This window comes from Elephas maximus, chromosome 5, assembly GCF_024166365.1.
Source record: "Elephas maximus indicus isolate mEleMax1 chromosome 5, mEleMax1 primary haplotype, whole genome shotgun sequence".
Taxonomy (NCBI): Eukaryota; Metazoa; Chordata; class Mammalia; order Proboscidea; family Elephantidae; genus Elephas; species Elephas maximus.
This window is the reverse complement of record NC_064823.1, coordinates 91,011,928-91,031,794: the sequence shown is the minus strand read 5'-3', so window position 1 is coordinate 91,031,794 and position 19,867 is coordinate 91,011,928. Positions and strand designations below refer to the sequence as shown.

The window sequence follows — 19,867 nt, the reverse complement described above, 5'->3', positions numbered from 1 at the left end:
ATATTGTATACCACCAGAGCACCTATATAAATATATATATATATTTATGTAGGAGCCCTGATGGTGCAGTGGTTAAAGCAACTGCTAACTGAAAGGGCGGTTCAAATCCACCAGCCATTCTGCGGAAGAAAGATGTGGCAGTCTGCTTCCGTAAAGATTTACAGTCTTGGAAACCCTATGGGGCAGCATATAGGGTGGCTATAAGAGGAATTCAAGTTAATGGCCATGAGACTTTTTTTTTTTGGTGTATGGGTATGTATACACTCAGCGAAGAACTTCTTTCAATATTTTCCTGGTTTGTGTTTGCAGATACAAACACAGCCAAGATTGTCCTCCTTCCCAGCAAGGTGAACAAATCCTCCACCTTCTAGCCTATAAGGTTGTTCGCATGGGGTGACAGACATTCTATTCTTATTCAGGATACTGGCAGCAGGAGGAAATTAAGAAATTACCTAATCTGATGCCATAGTTTCCATAGGAAAACAATGTAACCAGAATGATTAAGTGATATTGCAAATGGCACGTCACCAGCTGTAGAGGGTTCCAGAACTAGGTGTCCTGATTTCTAGCCAGTGCTATTTCCATGATATTATGCAACCGGTACTCTCACAAACTAGCAGGAAAAATCCAAATTATTCTTCAAGTAATCCGATAATAATGAAAATCAATCACCCAAGCCCTTGTTTCTTTTGGTCTACATTGCTAATTTTTCCAGTTGCTTAAATATTTGATTCATCCCCCTGGGTGATATTTCCATCTTAAAGATAAAAATGAGTATTCATGGCTTTCCTATGGGCTTATTGTGGCGCTGCAGAGAGAGTACAGCAGGTCACCTTTCCCTGTGACCGCCAAATGAACCTTGTGCTTAGGACCAGTTGTACCAACCTGGCTTCTTAGATGGAATGAGAGTGTGGACTGACTCCCTTCCCCAGGGCGTCTTGACTCAAAACACATCCTATAGCAGCTGGTGAACTATCAGCACAACCCTCCCCTCTTGCCCTGAGGACATTATATGTGCATTATATGGCCCCTGACCAACTCTACTTCTTTATCTGTTCCTAAAGGAAGAAAAGACATCTGTGGCTCAGAGGGATGCATGCCGAACATCAGCCCTGCCCCAGCTGTGGGGAGTGATCTGCTGGTCATGGGAGAACAGCACGGACATGTAAAGCTGACCTTGCTGTGTCTCTTTATGTGAGTGAAGCACTGTTTCATCACTGCCTGTGTGTCTAGGTCATGCCTTTTGTTGGTGACCCTGGACCTTCGCTCAACAGTTATTTACTGAAAACTGGTCCAGATTTGGTCCCTGAGTAGCACAAACAGTTTGCATTTGGTTACTACTAATAATCAAAAGTTTGACGGTTTGAAACCACTCAGTGGTGCCATGAAAGAAAGGTCTGGTGATCTGCTTCCATAAAGATAATAGCCGCTGACATCCGATGGATGTTATTTGTTCTACTGGTGGTTACTGTTTATTGGGTTCCAAGAGTCAGAATTGACTCAAAAGCAATGGGGTTTGTTGGCATTGAGGCTTTCTTGTTTGTTTTTTTGGTCCAGGGATGGATATGCTTAAGTACTAAAATATTATTCAGGTATGTGTTTAAATAGTTTAATCTTGAGATCTCTTGCTCAAGTTCTCTTCTTTAGGACAGAACAATCATATTTTAGGCCACCCTCACTTTCCCAGAATTTCTAGAGTCTGCCAGTCAAGAGTGGAACACTAGCTAAGGAAGGGTGAGTGAGGGGACATAAAGGAACGGCTAAGGGTCACTTGGTTCTGCCTTGCAAAGCATGCTCTTCCAGATGATGTAATATCAGTTTTGTTTTATATCTCTCAGGTAGGGCCTCTTCCCATATTGCAAAGATATGCCAGGAGCAGCTGAATTCAGGGCCTGATTAAGGCATGTGAGGGCCCTAAACACTGACTGTCTGTGGTGCCCCTCTTCTGCTTACTCACTCATTCTAACGGGATATGTGAGGTATATATGCATATATACATGTAACATATACATGTGTATGTGTGTGCGTGTGTGTGTGTCTTAGTTATCCATGATGTAACTTCTTTGTAAATGCAACTGTGATATTAGCCACTGAACGCAAAAATGACATATGCCCTTTTAGGGGAATGAAATGAACAGAATTATAAAATTTTTAGTAACTGAATGTGGCAAGAGTTAGACTCAACATTACATCCCCACCTCTTGTTTATTGCAAGGAAATAGTATACTCCCAAGACACCTGCTGAGACAAGGAGTTTCAATTACACAGGAGGGGACCATAGGAGACAGATACCAACAAAGGTGTTGAAGTGGTAGGGGCCTCATAGCTTAAACAACCTTGTACATGGGTGTCTTCATGACTCTGTGAGATCTTTATTTCCAACTGACACATTCTCACACACTGGAGCTGGTAGCAGTTTTTTTTTTTTTTTTTTTTAAAGCATTCATTTTTCCTTGTGTCCTATCTGCTTGGCATCTATGGGTCTTTGCTTTGGACAACCAGTGTCCATGTTTTGCTGATGCCCTAAACATGTGCTTACCTTGTTTATTGGGTAATCTGTCCCTGGTCAAATGAATTCTTTAGAAACTGGGATAGTAAAAATTGTAATAACGAAGTGATAGCAAATGGCTTAGAAAAGGAGAAAAAAAAGTGCTTACCATTGATTCAATTTTCTTGCTCATCTCTGTGAAGTTTTTAGAAGTTTCTCTTCCAAACTCATCATACAGTCTGTTACTTGTGAATGACAGTGTGCTATAGTAATTGTGGGTATTCCTTTGATCTACAAGAAAAGAGTCAAAAAAAAAAAAAAACCCCAACTACATTAAACAGATGTATATAAAGCATCATCATTTCCCCATTTGGTGGTTACGAGAAAGACTGAGACAGGAAAGAATGGCCCTGCCCCAGCCCATCAACCTGCCCCGGGCTTCATAGCTATCTCTGAATAAAAGATAATAACATTCATCATCATAAGATTTAGAGTACAAAAGCTGTAAGAAACACCTGGTATTCCTAAGGTATTGTACAAACACTTCATTGTGGCTGTGAGCTAATTACTCATGTGTCATCCGTTCCTGAATAAACCACAAGAGCAGTGAGTCATCTATTCCGAGCACACAAACAGGGATGGATTAAGGAGTTTCCCTAATGTGACTGCATTTTTATATCCTTCAGATAGGTTTTCCCAAATTCAGTAACCTACACATGCATTCCGGACACAAAAACTCTGGTGTGAGAACATTTATTTTACCTAAAGAGGAAGATGAGAGTAGAGAAAAATGCTAAAACAAAAAAAACCCAGCCAGTAAACAGGAAGTTTGGGAAGCTAGAGCTGCCACCTGATACAACCCTCCAGGGACACTACTTAGTTTCTCCTGGTTCCCCAATAACTCCATTTATTTTCTCCTTGGCTCTTCGCTGTTGGCTTGTTGGCTTATTTGCTTCCTGAGCCAATATCTCTACTTGCTGAGTGCAGCTTAAGCAGCCCGTATCTTTGACTGCTAAAGAGTTGAACACAGCATAGCTTTTCTTCTATCCTCATGTACGTGAAGCAAGCACAGAGCCCTCAGAAGATTCATTTATTTATTCATTCATTCAACAAATATTGATCTAGACTACCTTCACTGTAAGACACACTCTGCCAGGGATTAAGGATACAATGGTGACCAAGAAAATTGTCATGGTTGGCGGTGTAGTGGTTAAGGGCTTGGCTGCTAATCAAAAGTTTACCAGTTCAAATCCACCAGGTGCCCCTTGGAAACTATGGGGCAGTTCTACCCTGTCTTACAGGGTCACTATGAGTCAGAATCCACTTGACGGCAATGAGCTTGATTTTTTTTGGTATACCCAACAACCAAAAAACCCAAACCATTGCAGTCAAGTTGATTCCGATTCATTAATTCAGATTTGTCTACAAAACAAAATTACATAATCTAAATATTAATGTAGCTTTTCTCTGTACTGTACATTTTTGAACTTTTACTTTCCTCGAAGGAAAAGAGCAATGTCACAGAACATGTTCATGTTTGTTTCCCTTCCATGTGCTCTCTAGCGTTAGTGTGTTTTCATTGAAAAAACTAATTAAATTTAAACAGTCATTCTCTAAAAAAAATTATTAAAAAGAAACCTTGGAGTATAACTGAAACTTAACACAACACAATACACATACTTTCTTGTTATTATATACGGATTTGGTCTTGTTTCAGAATGAATTGTTGTTGTTAAGTGCAGTCCAGTTGTCTCGATTCATAGCAACCTCTTGTGTTACAAAGTAGAACTACCCCCACAGAGTTTTCTTGGCTTTTTTTTAAGAAAGCAGATTGCCAGATCTTTCTCCCAGGAGCCACTGGGTGGATTCAAACCACCAACCTTTTGGCTAACAGCTGAGCACTTAACCATCTGTGCCACCAGGGCTTCTTGTTTCAGAATGTAACATATGATATAATTTATTTTATTAATTAATAATGGGGTAGGAAACAACTAATAAAAAATCCAGTTTGCTGTAAATCAAAAAGAGTAGCTCTCACAATTTTTGCTCTACCCTGGGAAAGTGTGCAGGAATTAGGTTAAGCCAATGTAACTTGCAAGTGAATTTAAGGTAAACTAATAAAAGTTATAACCTCTACAAAACCACGAGTAAGATCACCTCTACGTAAATACTGAAAAACATTTTATATAAAAAGAGTTTACCTGATCACTAAAAAAAAAAGAATTAACTCTTATCACCTCTCTGTGTAGTTATCCTCATTGTTCTAGAATGCTGCTTTTCAAACTTTAATGTCCCATTTAAATGCAGATGATGGCTTAATAATCTAAGGTTGGGCCTAAGATTCAGGGAAGCTGATACTGCCGATACTGAACCACACATTGAATAGCAAGGCTCCAGATAAAAGGAGAGCTGACTGTTCTACTTCCTAAAAAACCAGTTGTCTTCAGTGGATTCTGATGCATGGTGACCCCATGTGTGTGAGAGCAGAACTGTGCTCCATAGGGTTTTCAACTGCTGATTTTTTGGAAGCATATCTCCAGGCCCTTCTTCTAAGGAACTTCTGGGTGGACTCAAGTCTTCAACCTTTCAATTAGCAGTTTGAGCGTGTTAACTATATACCACCAGGGACTCTTCTACTTCCTTAGACCTGTTTGTTTTTAATTATTAGATTGAACCGCATGTAATTGTCATTTGCATGAGTCAAATATGGTCAAATATTGGCAGCTGCATATGGCTCAACCTAATGAACAACTTATTATCTATACTCAGCATTTTACTTTGTTCTATAGACCCAATCAGGCCACCAAATATTTAAAAGTATCTCTAGTTTCCAGAATTATGTGGCACATTACTTATTCAAAAATATTGTTAGGGATATGTCATGGATTGAATTATGCCCCCTCAAAACTGTGTGTATTAATTTGCTTGGGCCATGATTTCTAGTATTGTGTGGTTGTCCTCCATTTTATGACTGTAATTTCATTTTAAGGAGGAATAGGGTGGGATTGTAACATCCTTACCCAGGTTGCATTCCTGATCGAATGTAAAGGGAGATTCCCTGGGGTGTGGCCTGCACCATCTTTTATCTCTCAAGAGATAAAAAAGGAAAGGGAAGCAAGCAGAGAGTTGGGGACCTCACACCACCAAAAAAGCAGCACCGGGAGCAGATGGCATCCTTTGTACCTGGGGTGCCTGCTTCTAAGAAGCTGCTCAACCAGGGGACTATTAATGACAAGGAATCTTTCTCCAGAGCTGACAGAGAGAGAAAACCTTCCCCTGGAGCTGACACCCTGAATTTGGACTTGTAACCTACTAGACCGTGACAGAATAAATTTTTCTTTGTTAAAGCCATCCACTTGAGGTATTTCTGTTATGGCAGCACTAGATGACTAAGACAGGATATTAATAGACAAGTAAGAGACATAAGGATGAATGTGAGTTTCTTGATAATTTCCTAACAGGTTTGTGATTCTACATCCGCAACATGTGGCTCATAACAGATTTGCCTCTGGTCATTTAAATTACAGTAGGGGCAGAAATGCAGTCCCAAAGGTCCCTGAACACATACTACACGTACAACTCCATGACATGAGGGTGAAAAGGATTTTTTCCCCAAGTCTGATTACCTTCATCTGTATCACTGTTTCTGTAACTTAATGGTTTGGTTATCTTTGCATCCCAGCTCGTAAATGGTCACGTGCTATATGTTCTCTGTTATGAATTTACATCCCATAAAACAGAGAACAGGTCATAAATACGAGACAATAAAACTAATCACAACAATCACTGTTTATTCAGGTGACCTGTGTGGGAAGTGGAAATTGTGGGTTCCAAACACCCAAACAATAGGATTCAGGCACAGGTATACTGGAAATGGGCACGGATTACTGGAAAATCTTGCTAGTTTTTCATTGTATTCATATGAGTAAGATTTGTGAGTGTTTTGAAACTTGACTTGGGAAGAGGCAAAGAAGTCAGTAGTAAGAAATATTTTCTCTCACTGAGGTGATAAGGGCAGTATCATTCCTAGGTGCTTCCTGGGGTATCAGACAAGCCAAAGCAAGCCCCAAGAAGACATGATAAATATTGTCTTAGTTATCTAGTGCTACTATAACAGAAATATCACAAGTGGATGGCTTTAACAAACAGAAGTTTATTCTCGCACAGTTAAGGAGGATAGAAGTTCAGATTCAGCATGCCAGCTCCAGGGGAAGGCTTTCACTCTGCGTGTCAGCTCTGGGGGAAGGTCCTTTTCATCAACCTTCCCCTGGTCTAGGAGTTTTCTCAGAGCAGGGACCCCAGGTCCAAAGGACACACTCTGCTCCCAGCTCTTCTTTCTTAGTGGTATAAAGTCCCTTTCTGTTCTGTTTGCTTCTCTCTTTTATATTTCAAAAGAGATTGACTCAAGGTACAACTAATCCTGTAGATTGAATCCTGCCTTATTAACACCATAGAGGTTAGGATTTACAACGCATAGGATAATCACGTAAAATCACAAAATGGTGGACAACCACATGATACTGGGAATCATGGCCTAGTCAAGTTGACATACAGTTTGGAGCGACACAATTGAATGCATAGCAAGTATTATTTATTCATTTCTGTCATTCAATATTCAATAAACATTTATCATGCACCTAGTATATGCCAGGATTCCTCTAAGTTCTGGAAGTAGAAAAGTGAGTATTACCCAGTCTTAAGCATCCACGAGTAGGTATAATGATGCTCACAATGTAATGGAACTCAATATATTCATAATATAGCTGTAGAATTATAAAGGTATTCCTATTATTTTTTTTTTGTTAAAGGCACGCTCCACAGAAGTCTCCATTATCAAAATGCAGATACCCAGAATTTAAAGACATGTGGGCAAATTCTACCAAAAATAAATTTTGCTTTAATTATTTTTCATAAATTACCCAGAAATGATCCACCTTGATCTGGAAATTAAGATTGGATTAGTGTGTGATTCTGGGGGATGATAATCAGTTTACAGTATCACCGTTTCTCTTCACAGGAAAGCAACTTCTCCAAATCGCCAATTACATTAGAATCAAGTGATTAGCTTCTTTGGTTATAGGTCTTTGAACATCAAAGCATAATCTAATCACAGAGGGAGATATTAAACCAATAGGTCATAGTTGAGTCAACTAATTAAAACCTGCACAGTAGAAGCAAACTTCATGAGGGTTGTTACACTGGGGAAGAACAGTTCTGAAGGACCCTGGAGATCTTTCTAATAACAGCAACTCAAGGTTCATCCAGCAATAAGTTAGATACTTGATTATCACAGAGTGAGCCTCTTTATAATTAACCTTCTTAGCATATCCTGTCCTCTTTAGTCATATGCAATATGTCCCAAGAAGAGATTTAAAATAACATAAATAGGCACTTATTCAACAATACGTTGCTATGAGCATTTTTCCAATATACTGTTATAAATAGAGTCAACTTCTCCATGATCTCTGATTATTTAATTAATTTATTGGGCTCCATAAAATCAATGAGTTGGAATTATTTTAAGTCAAGTTGGTAGCCCTATGGCCTCAAACAACATAAGATATTGTGTTTCTCCTCTAGCTTTCTTGTGTACCTCCACTGTTTCCCTCTTTAAGGTTTTATTATTCTCATTAGTGAGTATACAAACTAGCATGCTGTTCCCAGCAGGAAGCATTGCTACACCAAAGGCAGAAGCCAGGATCCTCCATGGCCTGTGAGGATTCAAAGAGAGAGGCAAGACAGGTAAAGAGTTCTTTGTGCCAGCTATGCAAATAAATTGTAGTAATGAATGAATACACCCAAGGCAAATAGAAACAGGAAAGGTAAGTGAGAAATATGTGGGATGAGTCAAAATGATGCCAGGGCAGCTCATACTTACTGTATCTCACATAATGAACAATAAGTCCAATGCACACTGCCAGGACAATCAAGGATAGAAAGGTAATGAGGCCAATAGCCCAGGGCTCCAAACAAGTTCTTTTCCTGGCCCTCACCACAGCTGGCCTGAGAAAGAAAACAAATAGATGGATTATATCACAATGCATACCATGTCCACTCCTTAAGTAAAGCAGAAATTTCTGGGGAATAAATGACATTCAGTTACATGGTAGTGTAGTGTCTTGGTTTAGAGGACAACCCTGGCCCCAGGGTACCTAAGTCCAATCCTAGCTCTGTTACCTGAACTTGGGCAAGTAAATTAGCATCTCTGGGTCTCAGTTTCCTCATCCATAAAATAAAGATGGTAATAATAGCATCTATCTCATAGAATTAAATGAAATCCTACATGTAAAGTGCTTATGACAGTGCTTGGCATATAGAAAGTGCACCAGCCACTCCTTAGAAACCTCATGGGGCAGTTCTACTCTGCCCTATAGGGTGGCTATGAGTTGGAATCAACTCGACAGGAACGAGTTATATTAGGGTCAGCTATTTTTTTTTTATTATTATTATTTATTGACCCACTATGTACAAAATCCACTACCTGTCTATCAGTTTCTTGTACTGTGATGGCTTGTATGTTGCTGTGATGCTGGAAACTATCCCGCTGGTATTTAAAATACCGGCAGGATCATGCATGGTGGGTAGATTTCAGTGGAGCTTCCAGACTAAGACAGACTATGAAGAAAGACCTGGTCATCTGCTTTCAAAAAATTTAGCCAATGAAAACCTTATGGATCACAACAGAATATTGTCCTACTCTCTTGCCTTGGGCAAATCATCGGAAGGGATTAATCGCTAAAGGAGGACATCATGTTTGGTGAAGTAGAGGGCCAGCAAAGGCCAGGGGAACCTCAGTGAAATGGACTAGCACCATATCTGCAATTATGTGATTGAACATACTGGCAATTGTGAAGATAATGCAGGGCTGGGCACCGGTTCATTCTATTGTACATGAGGTTACTGTGCCTCTGAGTAGACAAGACAGTAGCTAACAACAGCATATAGAAGACACTGAGCTAGGCAATGAAGGAACTACAAAACCATTTAGAGCACTGTTTCTAGCACTCTAGAATCTTAAGCAGTCTGTGAAATGTGTTGCAGCTGGAATCATACCAGGTTTCAGATAGAGTTTCTAATTCTATTCTCTTTCTAATTCTCTAATTTATTTCCACACCAAACTTTGAGGATATACATGAGAGATAACCTGAGACTCCCTTCTAAAAAGCTAGTATTTACCTCTGAGCTTCAGGGATGCTACAGGAAATTCTTTCTGCATGAAATTTCCTCAAACTCTCTCAATTGTTCTGCCTCCAAAAACATGTTACTAAAAATGTTGACCAACCTGGTCATTCTTTGATTAATAAAATTGCTGTTCCCTCGGGGTATAGTAGTTGAAAAGTGAACTCAAAAGCTAAAGAAAATGAAATAATAAGTCAAAGTCGTCTAAGGAGTTTGATTATGATACTGTTACTTTAAATTTCTCGGGAGTATTTATCATACTGGTAGAATGGGTGGCGTCCGTAACCTGTTTCCAGAGTTCTATGTTTCTGGAAGCTGAGGACTGGAGGGAGTGCGGTGTCATCCTGCAATGAGCTCTGGGCACTCAATCACCATCAATAGAATTCTAATTCCAGCTCTTTCCTCACCTGCTGTGCAGCTTGGACAAATCATTTAAACTCTGAACTAAGTCTCTCTATCTGTTAATTAGGGACAGGATAGCCATCCTGTCTAAAGCTCATGATTGATTGTGAGACCCAGAATGAGATCATCAATGTGAACACTTTTTGCAAACTGCAAAGCATTGTACAGTAAATAATTTTTTTTGCTTATATAAATCTAGGAAACTGTGTTTCCTGTTGATGTAGGACCAGGAAGTGATGATACTATCATGTTGATCTCTTCCATACCATCACCACATCCTGGACACAGAACAGGTAGCATTGTCACCAAAATCAGTGGCGTTATCATCACTACATGAATGTGCCTGCTGAAGGCACTGGGAGGTAGTAGAAGGCTCGGGGGACTCTACCTGGTCTCCTCCCTTGTTCCTTTGATTTTTCTCACGGGGCCATAGCCAGGGAAACAGCATCTTTTTCTCCCAAACCTCCCTCATGTACAGCTATCCCTTGAGTGAGACTCCAAACAACTGTTCCTAGAATGGCAATTACTGCGATATAAAAGGGCTTCTCCATGAGGAGGCTGTCTTCTATGTGCAAATGTGGCCAAGACGTCCTAAAACTGAGTCCTGTTTCTTTCTTCCTGAATCCTTGCTATTCATCTGTTTCAGAAAAAAGGAGATGCATATAGCAGACGTAAGCACAACTTTGGGGGGAATGCAGGGAGGAGAGGGCTTCTCAACGAATCTCAAAACGTACTCGATGAAGAAATGAATTTGTAGTTGTAGAAAATAGGTCAAAATTTTGTCAAAAGTAAATGATCACTTATGTAAAATTGTGAAATATAAGACAGAAGTTCTATTTGTTCTATAACAATGTTTAATCAAGACAGTAAAGCAAAACAATACAGCCATTAAAAGTGATGAGGTAGATCTACCTGTGTTAACATGAAAAATGTCAATGACCTATTCTAGTGAAAAAATGTTGCTGAATAACATGCATTCCGTGTTCCAGTTGTGGTAAACAATAAAACTATGTGTGTGTGTGCATAGCAAAATATAAAGAAGGGGATATGCCAAATTATTAAAAGTAAGGAGTGAAAAGGCAGGAATAAAAGAGAAATTTTCATTTTAATTTACATTTTTTTTATTTTAAGGTGGCTTTATTTATTTATTTAAGAACAAATAGGCATGGCTTTTGAATTAAGTGAAAGAGAAAGAGAGAGAGATCTAAATTAGAAGTAAAAACAACTGGAAGATTTCATGCCAATCCTATCACTATAGTGTATAAGGTACGGGTATGTCTGCCTTCTCTGACCTCCACCTCCTGTGCCTACTTTAGTGACAGTCTTTGGTGGTTTAGAAGGAGACAGGAGAGATAGCATAGAACAAGGAAAAAAAACAGAATCCAGTCAAAATCACTTCAAATAAACAATTAAGAAAGCATCGTCTGAGTTCTTCCACCAACTTATTTATTTTGTAGTCTTGGACCAGTAGATTCAATCCTTCCTCTTATTTTCTCCATGTCAAAAACAGGGATAATAATTTCAAACCCCTCCTAAGCTATCAAGCTATGTAGAGATAAAAATGATGAAGTATTTTAGTACTTTGAGCTCCCAACTGGAAAAATCATTGTATAAATAGCAGGGACTAGCCCTGGTGGTGCAGTGGTTAAGAGCTCGGCTGCTAACCAAATGGCTGGCAGTTCCAATTCACCAGGTGCTCCTTAGAAACCCTATGGGGCAGTTCTACTCTGTCCTATAGGGTTGCTATGAGTCAGAATTGACCCCATGGCAATGGGTTTGGTTTTTATTATTATCATCATTGTTTTAATTATTAATAACAATGATAGTGACCATATTACTGAGATACTTGTCATGTGAAACATTATCTTTTTCCTTCCCTTCCCAGTCTGTATGGCATTGCTTTTCCAACTGACACACCTTGTTTCTCAATTATTTTTGTTTTTGGTTATCTCAGCAAGATATTTCAGTACAGGACTGTTTCAAATTAAATATGCTAGGAAGTAAGCTCAAAATATTTAGCAAATGGAAGAATAAGTACATGTTATGTATCAACAGACGCTTACATAATCAGTCCCCTCCTGCACATAATCTCTTGTCCAATCATAATTGCCACCTGCTGAAACTTATCTGAGCCTTATCTCAAACCTACTATCATTTAAAATCACCTTCAGACAGAGCGATTGAATTCTAATAGCTTCAGTGGTGTCTACTAGCTTTCTTTGCAAGATTCTTCTCAATTTGGGGACATGTGTGGTTAGACAGTGACGAGTCAGGTGAATATAGCAGTTAAAGTATGAGTACATATTTATTAGTCTAAAATTGCCAAAAGACAATTTTTAATGTGTCCAAGGCTGCATTATCATGACAGTGAAGCCATTTGTTTTATCACTCCTTAACATGTCATTTGAAAAATAGTGCCAAAAAAGAAAAACAGCAACAACCACAAAAAGGCAAGGGGGGATAAATGGTACTAACCCAAATGAACCTCCTGGCAAACACTGGAGAATAAGTCAAGGCTTATCATTATGTTTACCAGAACAAACACCCTTACACAACAACACCGTGATATGTTGATTAATACCATTTACTGTCAAGTCAACTCCAATTCATGGCGACCCTACATATGTCAGAGTAGAGCTGTGTTCAAAAGTGTTTTCAATAGCTGGCTTTTCGGAAGTAGATAACTAGATCTTTCTTCCAAGGTGCCTTTGGGTGGACACAAACCTCCAAGCTTTCACTTAGCAGCCGAGTGTGTTAATCATTTGCACTACCCAGGACTCCAGTAGTGGGTCTGAAATTCTTTTCTCGTCCTTCATAACAATAAGCAGCCCTGATATTCTGTCAGTTCTTATGTTTCACCAGGTTACTCCAGCCAAGCTGTTCTGAACAAGCTTTTGCCTAATATCTACGAGGTTGGTGGGCCCCAAAGCATTGCTATCAACTACTTAAGCTGGAATCAGCAAACTTTTCATAAAGGACAAAATAGAAAATATTTTGGACATTGTGGACCACATGGCCTCCATCACAACTATTCAGCTCTGCCATTGCAGCACAAAAGCAGCCAGAGACAGTACATAAACAAATGAGCATGGCAGTGTTCCTATAAAACTTTATTTATGTACACTGAAGTTTTAATATCATATAATTTCTACTTGTGCATGAAATATTTTTCTTCTTCTGATTTGTTTTCAACCATTAAAAAATATAAAAATCATTCTTAGTTCCAAGTCTGTTGCCATCAAGTAAATAAGCTGCCATCAAGTAGATCCTGACTTATAGTGACTCTATAGGACAGGATAGAACTGCCCCTTTCAAGGAGCAGCTGGTGGATTTGAACTGCCAACCTTTTGATTAGCAGCCAGACTCTTAACCACTGTGCCTCCAGGGCTCCAACCCAAGGACCTTACAAAAACAGATGGTGGGCTGATTTGGCCTTCTTGCCATGGTTTATGGACCTAAAGTCAATGCTAATTCTGTTGGAAGTTATAATCTTTTCATTTTCTAGTCTCACTCACATGGCAAATCTAATGTAGTCTGTCTCCAATCCCATTGCCAAGACTGCCAGACCTTGTTTTGGCAGTCCTCACTAAAACTTGCCCTGTAGCTTGATAACAAGTTTCTCTTCGGTCTCCCCTGTCCCTGATTCATTCCTTTACTCTAAGCTGTCTTTCTACAACTGATAAAGTCAATGGCTCAGACTACTTGCCTTCCCTTAGCCTGGCATTCTCCCTCTACCTGACGAGCAAGCTTTTAAGCTCTCTGCCTTTGCTCATGCTGCCTCCAATGTGGAGTAATTTAGAGTCTATCCTTTGCTTGTACCATAAAAGCCTGTGCATAATTAAGAGCCAGTGCAAAAAGTCCCCTCTAATATTTCTTGTCCCAGTCTACTTCAGTCAAGTCTACTTACTTCCATGAATCGCTTTGAAGTATGCATCTTAAGCTCGTTGGGGACAGGTCCTAAGACTTATTTATCTCTGTATTCTCTAAATATGTGCTCAAGAAATGTTCATGGAGTGAATTAAAGTCAACTAAACCATATTGGTGTAGTGGTTAAGAGCTACAGCTGCTAACCAAAAGGACAGCAGTTCTAATACACCAGGCACTTCTTGGAAACTCTGTGGGGCAGTTCTACCCTGTCCTTTAGGGTCACTATGAGTCGGTATCGACTCAATGGCAACAGGTAAACCGTACTGAACTGATCACTTGCCAACACCACAATATGAGCCCTGATGTCTTTCAAAGCACTTACGTTTCATCTTGGTTCTTAGAGAATAACTTGGAATACTATACACAGGAAAGACAGGTCAGCCATTGTAAAGAATAATTACTAATAAAATAAACCCTGATTTCCAAGAAAAACTTTATGTAATGATCAAGCTCTATGGTTAATATTTCTATTTCACCTGTGTTTAAAATAATTATTTTTCAACTATATATTTGGTCTATTTGTAAAAGTGTTAGAACAGAAAGTGACAAGTACCCATAAGTGGGCATTAGTCTCTGGAGAAACATAATTTGGGGGCATTGAATGTCTGCATGCCACAATAGCAAAACAAAAGCATAAGAAGAGATACCACAGTAAAACATGGTACCTTACGCCATTGCTAATTCCCTAAGTCAGTGCCTAATATTTAAAACATCAATTAATAAATATTTATTTTGTATTTATTATGTGTTTGGAATTAGTTTATTTCTTTAGTCCATAGGGTTGTCCCTGCTTATCCTATCCACATAAATACTTTTTCCTTTGTGGGAAGCTCATACAAACAAGCATGGGTCAAATTTTCAATATTTCTCATACTTTCTAGAACAAGACTATAAAGATGTCCAAGGTAGAATTAAATTTTGTGTATGTGTGCATGGGTCATGTATCTTCACGGCCATTTTTAAAAGAAAAAATACAAATAAAATTTCTTTGTAAAAATACAAATAACATAGTTATGCCCCATCCACTGATACTTAAAATATATCTATAAAGTGTATGATAGCATCAGCTAGGACCTTGTACTGAATTATAATGTGTGCATCCCCTACAATGATAATAATAATGAATAGTACTCATAGAGAAGTTACAATTATAATGAAGTGGTAGTCTGATTGCCAGACGGCTCTTTCCATTTTCTTGTTATGCCTAAGACAAATGATAGGAAACTCATTGTTTTTATTATAAATGTTTTTACTTATATCCACCTTGTTCCAGGCTGATTTGGGGTGGCTTATAATTTTTTTATAAGGACATATAGACTAGAATTACATGACATTAAATTAAATTTAATAATGTAAGAAGAAATTAAAACGTAACTGGAATTTTTTTTGTTGTTAAGAAGAAATTAAAACATAACTGAAAACATAAAATGCAATAGTACTAGGACTACATATCATAACCCCCACCTATTTACTTTCTTAAGTTGGGTCACAAATTTTGTAGCTTTCTAATAGCCAACTCAAAAATAAAACAAAACAAACAAACCATGCTCCTGTACATTCTTTATGGCATCCTAAGATAAAAACAGACCAATTGCTTAGCAGCATTACAATTCTTTTAGGTCCTCATTTAAAAAAAAAAAAAAAAACTATGAAATATAATGAACTATATTCTCAACAACATTTTTAGCATAGAAACAAAAATTAGTTTCATAATATTCTTAGTATGTTGTTCAATACTAGCAAATGGCATCAATTACAATTAAATAACTGTCATTTTATAGGAGGTGACAGTGTGAAATCATTCAGATACCAAGCTCTATGATAATTCTTTTAAATATCTCACAATTTTCTAAGTACTATTGAAATGACTTTATAAGGTATTTTCACATTACAAAATACCTAGGGATTATTGAAGTGGTAGGCATAAAACTAGACTTTTAAAAAATAAAATATTGCTTAGTACAGCAGTAAGTTTTTAATAAAATTGTGAGTGACAGAAAAACCCTACCACTCATTAACTGTCAACTTATGCAGAACCCACAGCTTGTTGTTAGCTGCTGTCAAGTCAGATTTGACCTCATGCACAACAGAACAAAACATTGCCAGCTCCTGTACAATTTTCCTGATTGTTGGTATGCTTGAGTCCACTCTTGTAGCTACTGTGTATTTTAAGAGACTTCCAACCTAGGGGGTTCATCTTTCAGCAGTATATGGGACAATATTTTGTTGTAATTCGTAGGATTTTCATTGGCTAATTTTCAGAAGTAGATGCCAGGCCTTTCTTCCTAGTTTGTCTTTGTCTCTGGAAGCTCTGCTGAAACCTGTCCACCATGGGTGAGCCTGTTGTTATTTGAAATGCCAATGGCATTGCTTCCACCATCGCAGCAAGATGCAACAAACTGATAAAGATGTGAAAAACTGACAGCCGGGTGGTGAACCCATAGCTTAACCATGATTATATTTAACTAACCATAAAACTCAAGTAATAGTATCTTTCCTTCCACCTACTTTAACAGGAGTTAGTTAAGATGGCACTTGATGAGTTAGATAAGAGTATTATGTAAATATTAGTGGCAGCTCAACAGTAAGGACTGTCTCTGATCCCCATGTGTCATCATCAAGGTCTTTATTAAATTCTCAACCAGGTATGATGCAACATTGGATACTACAAACTGAGCTTTAGTTTGACACTTTGCATGACCTCTAGAGATTTACAATCACAGATAGATGGGGGGCATAAAAGATACTATTAAGCAATTAGGTATGGGTTTACAGACTTACAAATTGAGTTATTATGGGCCTTACATTCCACCAATATATCTACTTTCTTTTCCTCAAACTCTTTGCAGTTGGAGATAATAAATTGGCATGACCTGAGTTAGCAACTTTAAAAGTAGAAATTTCCCACAGCGGTGTGGAAAGGGATGACTCTGCAGCTTGCCATAGGGAATTGTACTCACTTAAAAGTGTGAAAGAAAAATAAGAATCAATAGAGAGTGTGTCCAGTATGTTATGGCAGGTGTACCAAAAGAAAAATAGTTGAGAAACCTGAGCTAGAGACATTCTTGTGGTTACTAACGCATAGTATCAGATTTTCAGTCTTCCTATCAAATCTTTCTTGTTAGTTTTTGTATTTGCCTGCTGAGAATTGGCATGATACAGGTGAAGTAACTCTGAATTGGAAGGCTGGTGACTTGAGACAATTCCAGTAGATGAGAAATCTGAGAACACATTGAACATCACGCAAGTTCCAGCCAGCATCCCCCAGCCCCCAATCTGTGTGACGTTCCATGTGCTCTCATAGTCTTTATTTGTTTAAAAAAAAAAAAACTGGAGATTTGAATTGACCTAAATATTCTTTAATTTCCTCCAAAATTAATGTCCCATGCCTCAACCTAGAAATGTTTCGTATAAGTTATGGTTAAAATTCAGCATTTATTAAGCTATCCACCTTTACATAATTGTTCAAATACATTATTTTTCCGATGGTTACAATGCTAGATAATATGGAATGGCCAAATAAGGGACAGCAAGTCACTTGGTATACTCCAAGTATCACTCATATGACGAAGTCATAAGATTTCATGACCTCTTACATCCCAAGTCAGCTTTAAAATCCCTAGACGCTAATGGTCCTTAAAGTAAGAATGTGCCAGGTGAAATACATGTTAAGATCCTGTGGTGTCCTCCAGATTGTTGTTTCCCTGGAAAGCATTGTAATCCATGTACCAGAATTGCCTAAAAATAATCTAGAAATACCTATGAATGATAAAATCTTATTTGAGTTGATTTTGCAATGAAAGGCAGTTCGAAAATGTGAGGACCCTACTAATGTTCATATGATTCTCCAAAAGTGAGGTTTTTGATTAATTAATTCCCTGTCCCAATAACTAACCTGTTAATACAGCTAATCCATTCATCCTCTATCCAAAAGGTTGGAGGTTTGAGCCCACCCCAGAAATGTGTCAGGAAAAAGTCCTGACATTCTACTTCTGAAAAAACAGCCGTTGAAAATCCTATGAAACACAGTTCTACTCTGACACACGTGTGGTTTCTATGGGTCCGAAGTGACTCAACAGCAACTGGTTACTTGTTAATATATGAAAACATTTCATAAGATTTGTGAAAATGATCATTATATACATATTCACCTCAGCTTAATCATACTCTACCAAAAAAAATTTTTTTTATTGAACTTTAGATGAAGGTTTACAGAACAAACTAGTTTCTCATTAAACGGTTAGTACGCACACTGTTGTATGACATTGGTTAACAACCTTTGACATGTCAACACTCTCCCTTCTCAACCCTGGGTTCCCTATTACCAGCTTTCCTGTTCCTTCTTGCCTTCCAGTCCCTGCCCTACAGCTGCTGCGCCCCTCTAGTCTTGTTTTGTTCCATGGGCTTCTTCAATTTTTGGCTGAAGGGTGAACCTCAAGAGTGCTCTCATTACTGAACTGAAAGGGTATCTGGAGCCCATACTGTCAGTGTTTCTGCAGTCTCTGCCTGTCCAGGAAGTCTAGTCTTTCTTTTTGAGTTAGAATTTTGTTCTAAACTTTTTTCCAGCTCTGTCCAGGACCCTTTAATGTGATCCCTGTCAGAGCAGTCAGTGGTGGTAGCCATCCACCATCTCATCGTACTGGACACAGGCTGGTGGAGACCGTGGCAGATGTGGTCCATTAGTCCTCTGGACTAATTTTTCCCTTGTATCTTTAGTTTTCTCCATTATTCCTTGCTCCCAAAGGGGTGAGACCAGTGGAGTATCTTAGATGGCCGCTCACAGGCTTTGAAGACCCCAGATGCTACTCACCAAAGTAGAATGTAGAACATATTCTTTATAAAATCTGTTATGCCAATTGAGGTAGATATTCTCTGAGACCATGGTCCCCACAACCCTCAGACCAGCAATTCAGTCCTCAGGGAGTTTGAATGTATCTATGGAGCTACCGTGGCCTTGCCTTGTACAAGTCGTGCTTGCTTCCCCAGTATTGTGTACCGCTTATCTATTGTCTATTAAGTGTTTTTCCTTCCCCAACCCTCCCCACCCTCGTAACCATCAAATATTGTTTCTTTTTGTATGTAAACCTTTTCATGAGTATTTATAGTAGTGGTCTCATACAATATTTGTCCTTTCATGATTGACTTATTTCACTCAGCATAATGCCCTCCAGATGCGTCCAAGCTATGAGATGCTTCACAGGTTCATTGTTGTTCTTTAGCGTTGCATAATACTCCATCGTGTGTATGTACCGCAGTTTAACCATTCGTCTATTGATGGGCATCTAGGTTGTTTCCATCTTTTTGCTATTATGATGAACAATGCTGCAATGAACATGGGTATACATGTATCTATTCATGTGTTGACTGGTATTTCTCTAGTATATATTCCTAGGAGTGGGATTGCTGGATCATATGGTATTTCTATTTCTTAGCTTTCTAAGGAAGTGCATATTGTTTTCCAAAAAGGTTGTACCATTCTGCACTCCCAACAGCAGTGCAAAAGTGTTCTGATCTCCCCACAGCCTCTCTAACATTTATTATTTCCTGTTTTATTGATTCATGCCAATAATGCTGGGGTGAGGTGGTGTCTCATTGTGGTTTTGATTTGCATTTCTCCATTGGCTAGAGATAGTGAGCATTTCCTCATGTGTCTGTTGGCCGCTCGAATGTCTTCTTTGGTGAAGTGTCTAGCCATTTCCTTTGCCTATTTTTTAATTGTATTATTTGCCTTTTTGTTGTAGAGGTGTTGGATTTTCTTGTAGATTTTAGAGACTAGACCCTTGTCTGATTGGTAATAGCAAAAATTTTTTCCCAGTCTGTAGGTTCTCGTTTTACTCTTTTGGTTAAGTCTTTTGATGAGCATAAGTGTTT

The 19,867-nt window shown here is 38.5% G+C and overlaps 1 protein-coding gene across 1 annotated transcript in view; it reads right to left on the bottom strand.

Moving 5' to 3' along the window:
• TMPRSS11E (transmembrane serine protease 11E) overlaps positions 1-10,620 on the bottom strand; it is a 33,599-nt gene extending 22,979 nt beyond the window's left edge. The window contains exons 1-3 of the mRNA XM_049885294.1: positions 10,493-10,620; positions 8,367-8,491; positions 2,658-2,779 (exon numbers count right to left, since the gene is read on the bottom strand). Of these exons, the coding sequence (XP_049741251.1) occupies positions 2,658-2,779; positions 8,367-8,491; positions 10,493-10,620 (375 nt within the window). The remainder of the gene's footprint in view (positions 1-2,657; positions 2,780-8,366; positions 8,492-10,492) is intronic.
• Between the last annotated feature and the right edge of the window lie 9,247 nt (positions 10,621-19,867).